Source organism: Furipterus horrens, unplaced genomic scaffold (assembly GCF_987537825.1).
Source record: "Furipterus horrens unplaced genomic scaffold, mFurHor1.1.pri manual_scaffold_1, whole genome shotgun sequence".
NCBI classification, from domain to species: Eukaryota; Metazoa; Chordata; class Mammalia; order Chiroptera; family Furipteridae; genus Furipterus; species Furipterus horrens.
In genome coordinates, this window is record NW_028327171.1 from 207,580,890 (window position 1) to 207,597,042 (window position 16,153).

Genomic DNA, 16,153 nt, shown 5'->3' on the forward strand with positions numbered 1-16,153 from the left:
TGAGGGCTTCAACCAAGAATTAAAAGAAGGAAATTTTTATTCTAGTTTCATAAGAATCTGTTGTTATATGTCACTTAAATACTAATTACTCTTAAAAGTTTTTATTTTATCCAGTTAACACGTACATATTATCAGTTACTTGTTTGGATGCTCTTTCATACACAGTAAAGATAAAGGTTCTAAAACTCAGATGTAATTTTTTTAGTTATCTTTTAGCAGAATTAGTGAAAATGTTTAAATAAATCTTTTAAGTATGTAGTAATTTGATTTTTATACAGAGATTTATTGTCCGCTTATTAACTGCATGATTTAATGCTTTTGTTAGTTTATTAGTATGATATTTAAGAATCTCTACAGAATTCTTAAAGGAGTTTTCTGTGAACTATATGTAATTATTTTATACCGTAGATGTTGGATTTTTGAGTGGAATTTTTTTCGTAAAATAATAGTTGAAAAGCATTAGTTCTATGGTTAAGTAACTGAAGTTTTGTTAATCTAGTTTTATGTTGATGAGTTTTGTTAATTTATAGCATCTGCCTTATTTTCTTTGGAAAGCTAGAATTGGATTGAAAGCAAGTGTCCCTGTTTAGAAACTAACAATTTCCAATTTTCACATGATGCATATAAGGGTAAATAAATTGGATTAACTAAATTATTCTTTCTTAGGTGGATACTTTAATACTGATAAACCACATCCCAGGGGTGAAATTCTTATTGGTGGCCAGAATGTGACAATGGGATACTACAAAAATGAAGCAAAAACAAAAGCTGATTTCTTTGAAGACGAAAATGGGCAGAGGTGGCTCTGCACTGGGGACATCGGAGAGTTTGACCCCGATGGTTGTTTAAAGATTATCGGTGAGCCAGCTAATATTTTCTCTGGAATGTGGGTATTTCTGAAATCGTTTTGCAGAAGAGATGCTGTGTATTTAGAGAAGCTGTTTAATATCAAAGTCTCTCTATGTAAGGTTGGTACGGTCTGTTGCATCATCTCTGGAACAAAAGTTTACAATAGGGACTGTGCAGAATTATTGGCGTGACAGATTATAAGGTCTCAAAATCTGCTCAACAGCAGTGGTACTTTTACTTATTATTAGGTAACCCTTAAGAAGGCAGATTCTTAATAAGGAACATTCATTTTTGTGACCTCTTTGCTGTCTAGAGGTTATTGGATAGGGCTCCCTCCTGGCGGAGCCACGTCCTTGCCCTGCCTGTGAGAACTAAGGGAGCCTGGTGCTCAGGGGGCGACAGACACCTCCCCTGCTCCTCCTTGAGCTTCTCTCTCTCAGTTAATGGCATTTCTGTCCCAGGCTTGACAGAGCCCTGGGAGGAGACGCTTCCTTAGCTCCCTGTGTGTACCTCACAGCCCACCAAGCCGCCTTGCGAAGCAGGCCTTGAGGTCCTTCTCTTCTCCGTGCCTCTTACCGTGGTCGTAGGTTAGGCTGCACCCTCTGTCATCCTGTCGCAGGAAAGTCCTCGCGGTCGCCACACCTGCTCCCCTTAAATGCACCTTTGTGCTGCCACCGTGTAATTCTGAACACTGACCCCACTGGGCCACTTGCCTGCTGAAAACCTTGTGAGACATGTATTTTGTATGTATTCGAGGCTCAGTTCGGAGCTCCTCTGTTATGTGGCCCGGCTCACGTTTACCTTTACTTCTGGGGGTACCTTCCTCCTCTGCTGCCGTAATTTGAGCTGGTCCGGCTCTGTGTCTGCGTCTCCGTCTCCGTCTCCGTCCGCCAGTGCTGTCCCCTTGGCTGTCGCTCAGTCTTCCCTCAGGACTCAGCTCAGGCCTCGCTTGTAGGAGTTCTTTCCAAACAGCAGGCTGAGAGTCTTAACACTTAGCAGACCATCATGCACCTCTCCGGGCAGAACGTGATCTTTTGGCTGGCACTGAGTATGTTCTTTACCTTCCTGGACAATGTTCCAGGACTGTACCTGTCCAGAAGAACATAACTAAAGCCCTGATGATGGGGGATGGGGGGGTCCCTCATTCAGAAGCTAATTTAAAAAAAAGAATGTATTTAATAATATCAAGATTAGGGCTTAATTGCATTGTGTACTTTTAATTTTAGCATAAGCATTATAATGATCTTAATTGATAGCAACTTGCTTAGAGAATGGCCAGTGTTTCTGTGTCAAAGGTGTGATTAATGCTATTCTCTAATGTGTCCCTTCCGGCCTTTGTCTTGCACAGATCGTAAAAAGGACCTTGTAAAACTTCAGGCAGGAGAATATGTTTCTCTTGGGAAAGTAGAGGCAGCTTTGAAGAATCTTCCACTAATAGATAACATTTGTGCATATGCAAACAGGTAAGAAAGTAGACCTCATGCAACCCTTACAACATTTGGTGCGCTATCATTAGCATTTCCTTCCCATATGGGTCCTCATGAAACTGCACCTAGAACTCTTCCTTCTTATCTTCTGTGGTTGTGGTGAGATAGCCGAGTCCTTGCGGTGCTTCCCCTCCTCCTCTTCCTGTGTCCGTTTTCTGCTTTTCGTCTCACCTCAGTGCCCTCTGGGGCAGGGAGGGGCAGATGGCAAAGTCCGCCTTCCCCCTGCGTGGGAGCCTGGCTGCCTGCCCCTCTGCGTGGGGAGCCTTCCCAGGACCAGCCCAGAGGAAATGGGAGTCAAGGGAGAAGTTGGGGGTCCCTGCTCTAAAAGGGGGCCTGCTGGGGACCCTGGCCAGGGCTGAGGGCTTCCTCCTCAAGCTGTGTCAAGCCCATGATGATTCAGAGGCAGCTGGGAAGGAGAGTTTAAAGCTAAAGACCCAGCAGTGCCTTCTTGGGGAACGAGTTCGAGTTTCAGATTGGCGCTCTGATACACTTTTCCCAACAGTGCTGCCGGGGCTCTGACTGCGCTTCAGTGTTGATGGCTGGGGGGTTGTGGCCAGTCTAGGGACCTCGCTGCAGCCGGTGACGTGATAATTACTGGGAAAAAATAAGCTCTGCCATCAGAAGAACCAATTTAGAAACAGACTTTGAGTGATAACCCCAGTCAAAGATTTGTTACATTTCTGTGGATAAATGATTCGGCCCTTTAATGAAGTGCTTTTCTTAGTGATGCCACGGTTCTGGGTTTTACAGACTGTGTGATATTACTTTGGTTTGCTGCCAAATTTCTTTAGATACAGTTTCTTATTTATATTAACTTTTATTTTTGTTCAGCCTATTATGAATTACTGATTTTTTTAAAGATGAGCTTTCTAATATTTATAATTTTCTTTTAAAAATGTGTATATGTGGATTGAGCATCGGCCTGTGAACCAAGTGTCGCTGGTTCGATTCCCAGCCAGGGCACATGACTAGGTTGCTCATCAGGTCCCCAGTTGGGGGCATGTGAGAGGCATCCGCACATTGATGTTTCTCTCCCTCTCTTTCTCCTTTCCCCTCTCTCTAAAAACAGATAAATAAAATAAAGTAATAATAAAAAATAACAATAAAAAATATTTTTAAAAAATGCATATATGACACTATTCCTGTGTATATTTGAAATTGACCATGAAACGTCAGGTTAAGGTTTATTTAGCAATGAACTCCACCAAAGAAAGCATCGGAACGTGCTGTGACTCGGACGGTCACGTGGCTGCGGCGTGAGTTCGGTACACCAGCACCCTGTGTGCCTCCTGCGTTTTCTCTACAGCAGTGAGGGTTGGCCAGTAAGACGTCGGTGTGATTATAGCTGCAGTTGAACGGTGTGCCGTTCAGTTCCTTCATGAAGCCGTCCTTTGTCGATTTCAGCTACCATTCCTACGTCATTGGATTTGTTGTGCCAAATCAAAAGGAACTAACAGAGCTAGCTCGGAAGAAAGGACTTAAAGGGACGTGGGAGGAGCTGTGTAACAGCTGTGAGATGGAAAACGAGGTACTCAAAGTGCTGTCCGAAGCTGCTATTTCAGGTGAGATGGGAGGAGGGTCAGTGGGTGTGCTCGTCCCGTTACATTACAGGCCTTCGGTTACAGTGCTTCCCCTCCTGCCGTTAGGAGACGAGCGTACTTATCAGTCCCCCACCCAAGTCCTGCCGTGGGACACACGGTCATTTGCCCCCGTGGCTGGTGACCATGCGTCAGAGTGCTCTCCTCTCTGCAGCTTCTGCTTTCTGGGTGGGCCCTTTCTCCACGTTTCTCAGCTGTTTCCGAGACCCTGTCCGTGCCCTGGCCGTCCCAGCCCTCAGAGGCCCACGCCGCTTTTCTGCTCTGTCTGTACTCTTCCTGTACTGGGAGCTGGTTGTACCACTTCGTCCTGCACCTGCCTTCCGTGTCTGGGGAGGGAGACAAGGAGACTAGGTTAATCCTGTTGGTTTAATAAAAACCTTCTGAGTCACCAGCCTTAAGTGCAATATAGGCGTGAACTTTTATTCTCCTTGGATATGTTGATCAAGTGTATGGAACGTGTAAATTGCATTTAACCCAGTGGAATTATTGTTCTCTTTATTTCAATAGTAATTATATTTTGTTAGTATGTCAGCTTGCAGATAGTTTCCAGCAGTTTTAGGCAACTTAAAACTTTGGGCCGATGCTAAATTGAGTTAATAGATATTCATTAGAACCCAACAAAATTTCTAAGCAAGAAAGAATACTGAAATAATAATTAAGCATAATTTTAGATTTATATACTTTTGCTTTTAATTTTATTTATATACTAACAGCTTTGTTGAGATGTGATTCATATACCAGGCAACTCACTTAATGTGCACTACTTAAAGTGAACAGTTTGTATTATGTTCAGAGAACTGGACAGCTGTCACCACAGTCAATTTTAGAACATGGTCATCGCCCCCAAAAGGAACCTGCGTCCATTGGCTGTGGCTTCCCCTCCATCTTATCCCAAACCCTCAGCCCTTGGTAGCCACTGATCTACTTTGTGTCCATGGATTTACCTCTTGGGGAGGTTTTGTATAAGTAGAATCATACAATATATGGTTTTAGGTGACTTGTTTCTTTCACTTAGAATAATGTTCATCATGTTCATTCATGTTTTCTTGTAGCATGTATTAAAACTTCATTCCCTTTTATTGCCAAATAATGTTTCACTGTATGGCTATGATATGACATTTTGTTTATCCATTCATCTATCGATAGCCATTTGGGATGTTTCCACTTTGGCTGTTACTGAATCATGAATGCTGTGAACATTTGTATACAGGATTTGGTGTGTATGTGTTATTTCTCTTGGATAAATACCTGGGAGTGGAATTGCTGAGCCTGTGTTAACTTTATATTGGCTCTTTTGAGGAACCACCAGACCATTTTCTAGAATATTTTTTTCCAAACTATTTTATAAAATGTAGCACCATTTTACATTCCCACTAGCGTGGTGCAAGGCTTCCAGTTTTCTTGCCTTTTCCCCAATTTCTGTCCTTGCCCATCCTTTTGCTTCTAGCCACCCTAGTGGGTACGACGAGGTACCTCGTTGTGATTTTGATTTGTAATATTCTGGTGGCTGATGGTATTGGGCATCTTTTCATACACTTACAGGCCGTTGTATAGCTTCTCTGGAGAAATGGCTATTCAGGTCCTTTGCCCATTTTTTTAAATGAAGTTGTCTTTCTATTATTGAGTTTTATGAGTCCTATATATATTCTAGATACAATTCCATTATGAGATATGTGATTTGTAAATATTTTCTCCTATTCTAGTTTTTACTTTTTGATGGTGTCCTTTAAAGCACAACAGTTTTAAGTTTGATAAGATAGTTTATTTTAATATTTTCCTTTTGTTGCTTGTGCTTTTGGTATCACACCGGAGAAACCATCACCTCATCCAGGTCACAAAGATAGACCCCTGGGTTTCCTAGTTTTCACTCTTAGGTTTAGGTCCTTAACCCATGTGGAGTTGGTTTCTATATGTGACGTGAAGAAGGCATTCAGCTTCATTCGTAACCCAAATCTACGCTCATCGGGTGCACAGCACAGACACAGAACCAGTAGGTTTCGTAGATGAAGAGCTTACTGCGTGGAGTTGGTGTGCGTGATGACTGGGCTCACTGGGCAGGGCAGGAGCGCTGGAGGCGGGCCTCCCAGGCACAAGCTGATGCTCTTGTTCCTAGTGGCGCTGCTTCTTTGGGGGAGGCCTCAGCTCCGCTCTTAGGGGCTGTAACTGACTGAATCACACCCACCAAGGTGATCTAGGGTAATTTTCCTCACGTAAAGGGAGCTGACTGTAGACTTAATTACATCTACAAAATACCTTCAAAGCTACACCTAGATTAGTGTTTAATTGACTAACTGGGAACTCTAGCCAAGCCCAGTTTACACAGGAAACTGACCATCACAGTTCACCCCTATCATCCTGGCTTCCTTGTACAGCTTCCGAAACCACAGTTGATTTGCAAGTGAAGCCAATAATCAAGTCCGACATCTGCCTAACGTGGCATGACTGTCCTGCCCGTGACTGAAATGCCTCTTACGCAGAAGAGGATGCGAGCCCCTAGAGTGGTTTTTACTGTCCCCTTTGATGTCCTGTGAGTGAAATACTATAAATAAAGTTAACTTACTAATACATATGATAAAAGGGGGAAGAGAACAAAAATCTTTGCTTAACATATATATGAGCATATCCATAACAAAATAGGAAGAAACACTCATAGTTATTGCAGCTCTCATTTCTGTGTTTATTTTCCCAACACACTGAGTGAGTGCTGAGCAGTTTGAAATTTAAAACCTACCTGGTCTCCCCACACTGGGTTTTCAGTCTCTCCCACATCTCAGGGATGGCAGACCTCTCGCCCCGTGAGTCCTATGGTCCCAGCCTGGCCCCTCGGCTCCTAGCGGTTTCCTGGCATTCTCTCAATCCCTGCAGAATAAAACTTTGCTTTATCTCTGCTTATTTTTACAAGTTAAGAGTTAATATATATTAATGTATTAATAAATCTCTTGTTTCTAAGACACTTGAACCTTTCATTTAGTATTTTATAAGTACGTTGTTGTGGCTCAGTCTTTACCTATTTTCCCTTGTTATGTTGTATACCACTTGAGAGCAGAAACTATCCATTTTTTTATTTTTCAAAGACCGTTTAGTAAAGTACTTTACACAGTATGTTTCCTCAAATATTTGTTGACTGAATGCTTTAAAAATAAGTCAGTCTTACTAAGGAAGTGTGTTTGGCCTCCCTTCCTCTGCTATTGAGATTCTGCTGAGTGTCTGTGTCAGGAACACGATTGTGAGCAAACGTTCTGTCCCTTATTCTGGTTCGGTGACAAGATTCTCTTTCGACTTGACTGCTTTTTAGTTTCTGACGTGATTATGCTCTTTATAATGAATTTAGGGAAAACAGGTAGGTGTAAAGTAACAAGTGACCGTTGCTTTCTTGTTAAGCCTGGATCCCAGCCCTAGAACTGTATACAGTTCATAGTTTACTGTGTGTCCCTCTTGTCCTGCACATCTACATGCATTCGAGTTTATCCGATATGTAAAAACAAGACCAAAAAAAGGCCTTTTTAAAAATCTAGGAATATGTTGTAAAAACTTTATACATCCATGCCATATAGATCTTACTCATTCTTGATGACTGAATGCATTATTTTTTAAGCCTGTATCATAATTTATCCAACTCATTCTATTGATGGACATGAATTCTAGGTTTTTTGCTATTCTTATTCATACCATTTTTTTTTATAACTGATAACTATCATTTATTTCTGAGGGACAGATTGCTTGGAAGTGAGATTCATGGGTGGTTGGTTGTGCATTTTGATGGGTACGCAAAGATTCTTTGCTAAGAATTTTACTTGTACATTTTTCATGACTTTGCATTTATATTTTTCCCTACACCATCTCAGCAAGTCTGGAAAAGTTTGAAATTCCAGTGAAAATTCGTTTGAGTCCTGAACCGTGGACCCCGGAAACTGGTCTGGTGACAGATGCCTTCAAGCTGAAACGCAAAGAGCTTAAAACACATTACCAGGCGGACATTGAGCGGATGTATGGAAGGAAGTAATTCTTCTCTTTCAGCATCAGTTTGCTGCAGGGAGCCCAGATCAAATAGGAAAATACTTGAAATGCATGTCTCAGACTGTGAGGCCAAGTCCATTCCTCATACTAAACCTAAACTGTTATTTCTCACGACGTCACCACTTCTCACTGACCGGATGAGTAAAAGACTGAGACAGCAAACCTGTGTCTGCCTCTTCTTTCTCCCCGTCCTGCAGTTCCCCTCACCACCCGGGACTGCGCTCGTCAGCATGAGGACTTCTCCGAATCATACTGGGGAACAGTGATTTTAAAACCTCACGTTTTTAAACATGATTTGTATGTTCTGTACAATGTTCAGTTTGTAACTTTTTAAAGTTTGGATGTATAGAGGGATAAATAGGAAATATAAGAATTGGTTATTCGGGGGGCTTTTTTACTTACAGTATTTAAAAAATTAAGGTTATGTATGATGTGAATTATGTAAATTTCAAATGCTTATGGATCAAATCATTGTTGAACAAAAACTTCGTTGCTGTGTAATTATTGTCTTGTATGCATTTGAGAGAATTAAATATACCCATACTTAACGTTTGAAGAAATTGAGACTTGGTGAATGTATGCCTGACAGTGTCTTCTTTTATGCATTTATTTTTTCTAAGATAAAAATGAAGTTTGGTTGGCGCTGCATGGAGCAACGGAGCAGTAGAGGGTTATGATTTAACAGGAAGGAAGGAGACAGCAAGTGCCGTGCCCGTGGACAGTCAGCCCCCGGTAGCTCACCGTCAGGGGTCAGTCTCTGGTGTGCGGGTGGCACCGGAAAGCGTGCTTCCAATTCCAGAAGTTAGGGCGGAACTTAAAACACAAAGGTAGAAGGGGATTCTCTGTGTCATTGATCGCATGTACATTGGGTTGTCTGTATTTATGACACATTAATTATGGAAGTGCGTTCTGTCCCACTCGCCTACTTTCCATCTACACGTTTAATCTATTTCACTTCCAAATTTAGGATTTTTTATTATTATTATTTTTTTCATGATTTGCACTGGTGTTTGTGTGTATGTGTGGGTCTATTTAGCTTATTGAGAAAGCACCTTACCTTTTCTATCATAAGCTTTCTACACTACAAAATTAACTTAGAATGCTTCCGATAGTAGCATTCTTACTGACGTACAGGAGAACTTGAAATGTGAGATGAGTTTTAATTTGTAGATTTTCATGCTCATGTGCAACTTATTTGTGATTCTAAAAGCATTGGTTGTACGATATACATAGTTTTCATGTGTGTTGCTTGTCTATTTGAACATTATTAAAAGTGATATTGTACCAGTTGTGTTCAAATCAAGACTAAGAAAACATAGGTACCATGTTTTTATGTCATACTGGTTATTTTCTTGATTCTCACTTTAGGCATCAAAAGGCAAAAACAACATGAACATGGATGTGTGCAGGGGAGTGGGAGTGTTGGGGGCCCGGGGCCTGTCGTTCTCGGTCATGTCTCCAACATCGTATTTGCAGATACTGCAATGTGGTGTTTTGTTTGGTTTTGAACTTGTATTCTTTGATATTTGTATGATGTTTTGAATGCTTTTCTCTTCATAGTTTATCAGAAAGTTTGGAAAAATGCCAAGAATTAAAAATCTGAAAGAAATTAAATGGAACCTGTGTATCAGGATGTTGTGATCCCCAAATTAAAACAGGGTGGGTGGAATTTGTTTCTGATGCTTTATCTTCTGAATAATTGTTGGCTTTCAAATTACTTTTAAAAAGTTGTACTTAGAAAAGGAAGGTTCAGTTCTTCAAAGGAGAGATGTTGATAATTGGGACTTGAAATAATGTCAGATGAATATGTAGCTTATTGATTCAGAATAAAAATTGTTTCTTTTCAGAAACATCTAATAAGACTGGTTTAATCTGTATCTTAATTCCATTTTAATCATTTTTAAAATAATTCCTTTCAGTCCTAAAATATCAGATGTCAGGTGTCAGGTGTCACAGCACAGTATGAAATTAACTTAGTAGATAGAATCCCTTTTCAAACTGATTACTTTTTTTTTTTTAATTATTTTATTTTTAGAGGGAGGGGAAAGGAGAAAGAGAGGGAGAGAAACATCACTGTGTGGTTGCCTCTCACTCGTGCCCCTAACTGGGGACCTGACGTGCAACCTAGTCATGTGCCCTGACTGGGAATCGAACCAGCGACACTTGGCTCTCAGGCCGACGCTCAATCCACTGAGCCACAGCAGCCAGGGCTTCAAACCGATTACTTTCTAACCCAAACCGTCTATAGTGCCTTGGAAAACTGTATTTTAATATTACCCTTTCAGAAAGAAAAAGCTGCTGGGAAAAGAATCAAAACTCAACAACTATAACTCTATTATAAGAAATACTGCTTTAACCAGAAGGTACTTGTGGGAAAACAGGCATGACAAAGTAAATCGCTGTGTCTAATACACTTCTGAATATAGATTGTAGATCCTAAAAGAATGGTTCCGAAGAACTGTTTTCTGGAAACGAGCTGAAGAATGCTTGAACCTTTCCTATGACAAGTTCAGCAGTTTGTAGCACACAGGTTGGTGGCTACTTCTCGCGCCTGCACCTTCACTTCCCCGCTTCTATTTTTTAGCTCAAACTTCATTAGAAAGTTTTTGCCAATAACAAAACAAAACTTTCCAAGTACGACCTTGTTTTTAAGTAATAGGTTTGGTACCCACCATCCTCTAAAGGTTACAATGCTCTCAGCAGTGTTTAAGAATAGATGAACTTGGCATCACCTTGCTTAAAATTGACAGGATTTTGAAAATTTTAAACATTTAGTCCCTGTGATACAACTTTAAAGCTTAAACAAGACACGGATATGTAGGTTCTTTTGTAAGGAAGTTATGTACGCCTGTAATGTTTTGAAGGGGAATCCACTTTGAACCTGTCATATTGCACCACTCTGAAGTGTAACACACCGTACTTAGCAGTGGTTATTTACCGCGAGTTCATTTTCAATGTTTTCTTGGTGGTTGCTGTTTTCTGCTTGAAGAAGTGTAGAAGCTACATGGTGTTTATTTGTAATTTGACATGAAGTTTGAAGAATAAAGATGTGTAAAAACAACTCTGATATCAAAACTCAATATTTTGTCATAAAAACAAAAGCTCCCTCAAAAAAAAAAAAATTCAAACTTCAATTGATGTTTCTGAAATTCTTGTTGAAAAGGCAGTTTCGGGGAATTTTCGTTCTCGGCCTAGCAATCCATTTGAAGGGAAATTTTGTGTTCTAGAAGTTCTGTTCTTAATCTTCATTTATCAGCATTCCTAATGTAGCATATTTTAATCCTTTGATCCTTTGTGGGAGAAAGAGTTCTATATGATGTCTCAGAAACCAACTGTAACAAAAGTTTTACTTACGATCTAGCAGCCTCAGTGTGGGTTTTTTTTTTTTTTAAATCTTCACCCAAGATCATGCTTTTTGATTTTAGAAAGAGGAGAAGAGAGGGAGAGAGAGGGGGAGAGAAACATCCATCGGTTGGCTCTTGTACACCCCGGACTGGGAGCCTAACTTGCAACCTAGGCGTGTGCCCTGACCCAGAATCAAGCCTGCAACCTTCCAGTTATGGGACGACCCTCCCACCGGGCTATGCCAGCCAGGGCAGTGTGGTTTTTCCTGTGGTTTAATTCTGTCTCATTTCTCTGACTTCCCTCAGTTCTTCTTCTAAACTTCGTTGGTAGCTGAGTTATTTCGACTACACCAAATACATCCATAACTTCAGGATGAGGCAGGTCTCTGTTGTCACGGACCCCCAGCTTCCATTGGGAAAAATATGTAGCTGTCAGAACGCAGCTGTGAAAGACAGTATCTTTGGATACCGCCGAGTTCCATATTCTTCATCTTCAATGGGAATCAGAAACCGGCCCAGCTTTCCAAATTGTATTCATAAACACCCGTGGTGCCAAGGCCCTTCCTCCCCATCACAGTTAGCCCTCCGGGCCCTATCAGGACCTTGTCACACATCCTCCCTGCCGCCTCCCTCTCCAAATACTCTGGAATCAGCAGGAGGCTGCTGCGAAGGCCTGAATGAGGTTACAGTAGCTCTAACGGGAGGCCTGGGCGGGCAGGGGCTCAGGCTGGCTTCACAGGGGCCTGGGTTGGCGGGTGTTCTGTGTGAAATGCCCCGTTCTGACACCCAGCAAGGTGCTGCCCCAGGTGCCTGTGTCTGGTGCTGAGATGGGCCTTGTGACCCCTCGGCTGCCCAGCTGGGCTGTGGGGCCCCTGTCCCCGCCAGCCGGCCCAGGGCTCTGCGGGGCACTTTGCCCGCCCTGCGCCGCAGGGGACCCTTCTGCTCAGCCGGGCTGCTGACACCACGTCCCCAGCCTCTGGGTGTGAATGGCTTCCGCCTCAGGAGGAATGCAGCCAGGCTTTGAGAATAAAAGCAGTTGCCACGCATCTAAGGAAACATCATAGCTGTGGTCAAAAGTAGCTGCCAGAATTCTGTCTGAAACCTTTTCAAGGGATCAACAGCTCAGCTTATTTTGGAAAGTAAGATGTATCAGGTTGAGAAAAGAAGTTTTTTTGCCCATTAATTCCACTTCTGGGAGTCTAGGAAATGCCCAACAGATGTGGGTTGAGATTTCTTGCACAAAGACCATTGTGAAGTTTTTAGTAACCATCTATTGGAAATGACCTAAACAGCTAAACACCTTGCTTGATTGATAATGTGGGCAACATATGTTTGTACAACTGTTTCTGTCATGAGAATGACAATATTATGAATTATTTGGGGGGAAGAGTGGGAATCATACTTGAATAGGCACTTAAAGTCATACAATGTGCGCGCACATGTGTGTTGCATGTATTTTGCAGAGAAATCTTGGAAGGAAAAGCGCTGACATGCTGGTGGTTATGGAATTGGGGCCGACTTCCTTTTCATACTTTATAAATTATTTTAATAATGGCATTGCTGCTATCATAAAATTCCAAACTTAGGAGAATAAGTAGTTTAAAGCTTTTTAAAATTTTCCTACCTGCCAAAATTAATGACTTTTTAAGAAAAAATTATCTTCAAAGTGTCCCGTGTTTTGGTAAAGAAATAACCAGAAACCCTTTCATTTTCTAATCACATTGTATTTATATTAGCTTCCTAGGGCTGCCTAACAATGTCACAAATAGGGTGACTTAAAGCAACAGAAATCTATTCTCTCACGGTCCTGGGGGCCAGGATTCCAAAACCCAGCTGTCAGCAGGGCCTGCTCCTTCGAAACCTGCAGGGGAATGTCCTTTGCCTTTTCAGTTCTGTGGTTTGCTGTGTTTGGCTTTCCTTGCTGTGTAGACGTATCATTCCAATCCTCTATCTTCACATGGCATCTCCCCATGTCTTCACATCATCTTCCCTCTGTGTGTCTGGGTCCAAGTTTCCCCTTTTTATAAGGATGCGGTCATGTGCAGTTAGGGTCCACCCAAACAACCTCACCTGAACCTGATCATCTACCCTGTCTCCAAATCAGATCACGTGCTGATGTGCTAGAAGTTGGGACTTAAGCATATATATATATATATATATATATATATATTTTTTTTTTTTTTTTTTTTTTAGGAGGGGATACAATTCAACCCCAAACTGTATTTGTATATTTTGGGGGCATTTTCCTATGTTAGTATGTGTAAGTTGATCTAATTAATTAATGAAGTGACCTTAATGGCTACATAGTATTCCATAGCATGGGTCTATTACAGTGTATTTAATCATAACTTGCTGGGCATTTAGGTTATTCCAGTTTTTCCTGCTAGAATCTCTGTGACAACAAACAGCCCTTGCTAACATTTTTGTGCATAAGTGGAAACCTGAGTATCTGTAGGACACTTCCCTAATAGTGGCCTGGCTAGATCACACCTCAAAAATATTTCAAGTAATTCCAAATGGTATTTTGTTTTGAAATGTGTACGACTCATATAACTTGACTCCTTGGGTAAATTTAAGTTCTTGAGGAGGTCGGTGCTTTAGTGATTCATTGTATCCCCCAAGTTTAATATAAAAATGTCTTTCTCCTAAAGGATTCTGGGTGTTTGCTACAGTGTCGTTTTCATCCGTCATCAGTCATTTCATTCTTGACTCCAAACTCAAATGCAGGGAACAAGGGGAAAGACGGAGTGTGACGTAATGCAGGCAGGCCCCATCCTGGGAGCTTCTGAGGATCCTGCATCAGGTTAATTTTTCTTTTTTGTTATGTATTTCCCCAGCTACCTCCATCCCCATTTCCTCCTTTCCTTGTCTCTCTGATTATAAATAATAATTTCATATGCCTTTAAGTCATTTGCAGAATTTTGTTCTACCCTTTCCCAGGAATACATAAATATGAATAAAATGAGAATGAATACAGTACCATGAATCAAACAGAGGCTTCTGCAAGCATCTGACGCAGAACCTGGAGACAGCCGTGCCTTTGTGTGTCTTTGTGCTCTCCCGCCTCTGCAGCACTTACAGGAAACGGCAGGGACAGTGGGCATAATTGATGCTGTCTGCCACCACCTGCCACCCATCCCCTTTGGGTGACTCACCAGCCCAGTGACGCAGCCTGCCGTGCATGCTGGCATTCACTGCTCCATGGTCCCAAAGTGTCACAGACACAGTCTTTCTCCCACAGCCTCGTGACAGTCTGGCGTAGCAGGAAAAGCAGGAAACACGTCTCATGGGTAAAGAGGAGGAGGAGCACAGACCATCGCAGGACACCCACGGTCCCTCGTCCCCTGCCTGCGCTTAACGTTGAAACTGATTTTGGCTCATGAAGAAAAAGGACGGTGTTTGCCTTGCAGTATTAATAACAAGAACTGCTTTTTGAATTTTATGACTGGTCTCCCTGTTTTTCTCTTAAGTCCTTCCTGCTTCTTTGTTTGCTTCGAAGATACTGAAAAATGACCTCAGTTTGATTGGGAAAACCTCCTGAGCAGCCATGCTCTGTAAGACACAATTCTCATGCTTGTGACTTAGGGAATAATAATCATAATAGTTAACACGGAATTTTCCAAGTATTTGATGCATGTTACCCCCGTTAACGCCCATGTGAGTGCCATGGAAACGGGTGTCCGTGTTCACCCTGCTTTTCAGACGAGGAAACCGAGGCTGCAGAGGTTAAATGAGTGCGGGACAGAGCTGGGTGGGGCCCAGGCAGTGGAAACACACTGCAGACTAATTTGGTGGACGAGGGTCTCTTAGACTCCGGGCCTTTCGGAGCCGTCCTGCTGGTCCTGACTTGGGGGCTGCCTGTAAGGTCTCCAACCCCGTCCCCTCTGCTGCGCTGCCTGGCTGACCCGTGATGCTCACCGCACTCCACTGCCCGCTGCATCCTTGCTTCTCTGGGCCTGCCCGGCGTCCAGCCCGGCCCTGACCACCTGCCCCGAGGAGTCACTGAAACAAACACGGCTCAGCTGAGGGCTTACGTGTGCCCAGCACGGTGCCAGGGGCGTTCACTGTAACCAGGGATGAAAGAACCCATTGAGTGCATACAAACAGGATGATTGCTATGTTCTTAGGACAGTTTTGCTACTTTGGCTTAGGGTAGGCAACCTAGTTAGTTATCCGGCGCCTGGCCCATGAGTCATGGTGGCAATTTCTGTTTTGGTTTGCATATGACAAAGACGCCACATTTTCCATCCAACGGTTTCCCTTTTCTTTTTGTAAACAGCTTTGTTGGGGTATAATTTATACACCCTCGAATTCCCCCCATGTTAAGTGTGTAATTCACTGGTATTTAATGAATTTATAGAGCTGGCCAACCATCACCACGGCCCAGTTTTAGAGCATTTTCCTGGCCTCCAAAAGTTGCCTCCAGCCCATTCGCAGCCACTCTGGGGGCTTCCTTGGCTCCTTCCCCGCTGCCCTGGACTGTTTCATACTTTCTCAGGGAGGGGGGTGGTGTGGCATGTGCACTGTGGGCTCCTGGGTCTTCCTCTCCCCTCGTTAGCTCCAGCCGTGGAGTCTGGCCCCAGCGCTCCCAGCGTGGTAGCTGGTTCTCTGCACCCGGCGGCTTTCCACACTGGATCCTTCAGGGGAACCCCACACCGGTAGTCTCTCTCCCGGTGACTTCACCCCGAGCCACCTATTTGGGGCTCCTATGGGGACACGGACACGCTCTGTAGCCCCAGCAGGGTTCCCCTCAGCCTTTGTGTGGGGCCTTTTCACCTCCACAGGGAGGCTGTGGGGAGGAACGACAGCTGGCAAGTCCGTCCTTTCCATCGGCAGCTTCTCGGGGCCCAGGGTTAGC

General features: G+C 42.9%; 1 protein-coding gene across 1 annotated transcript in view; it reads left to right on the forward strand.

The window, feature by feature from the left end:
• Positions 1–9,254, forward strand: part of ACSL3 (acyl-CoA synthetase long chain family member 3) — a 56,533-nt gene extending 47,279 nt beyond the window's left edge. Inside the window, exons 12-15 of the mRNA XM_090284624.1 lie at positions 667–858; positions 2,198–2,312; positions 3,741–3,898; positions 7,780–9,254. Coding sequence (XP_090140750.1) covers positions 667–858; positions 2,198–2,312; positions 3,741–3,898; positions 7,780–7,937 — 623 coding nt within the window. The 3' untranslated portion in view covers positions 7,938–9,254. The remainder of the gene's footprint in view (positions 1–666; positions 859–2,197; positions 2,313–3,740; positions 3,899–7,779) is intronic.
• The last annotated feature ends 6,899 nt before the right edge of the window (positions 9,255–16,153 follow it).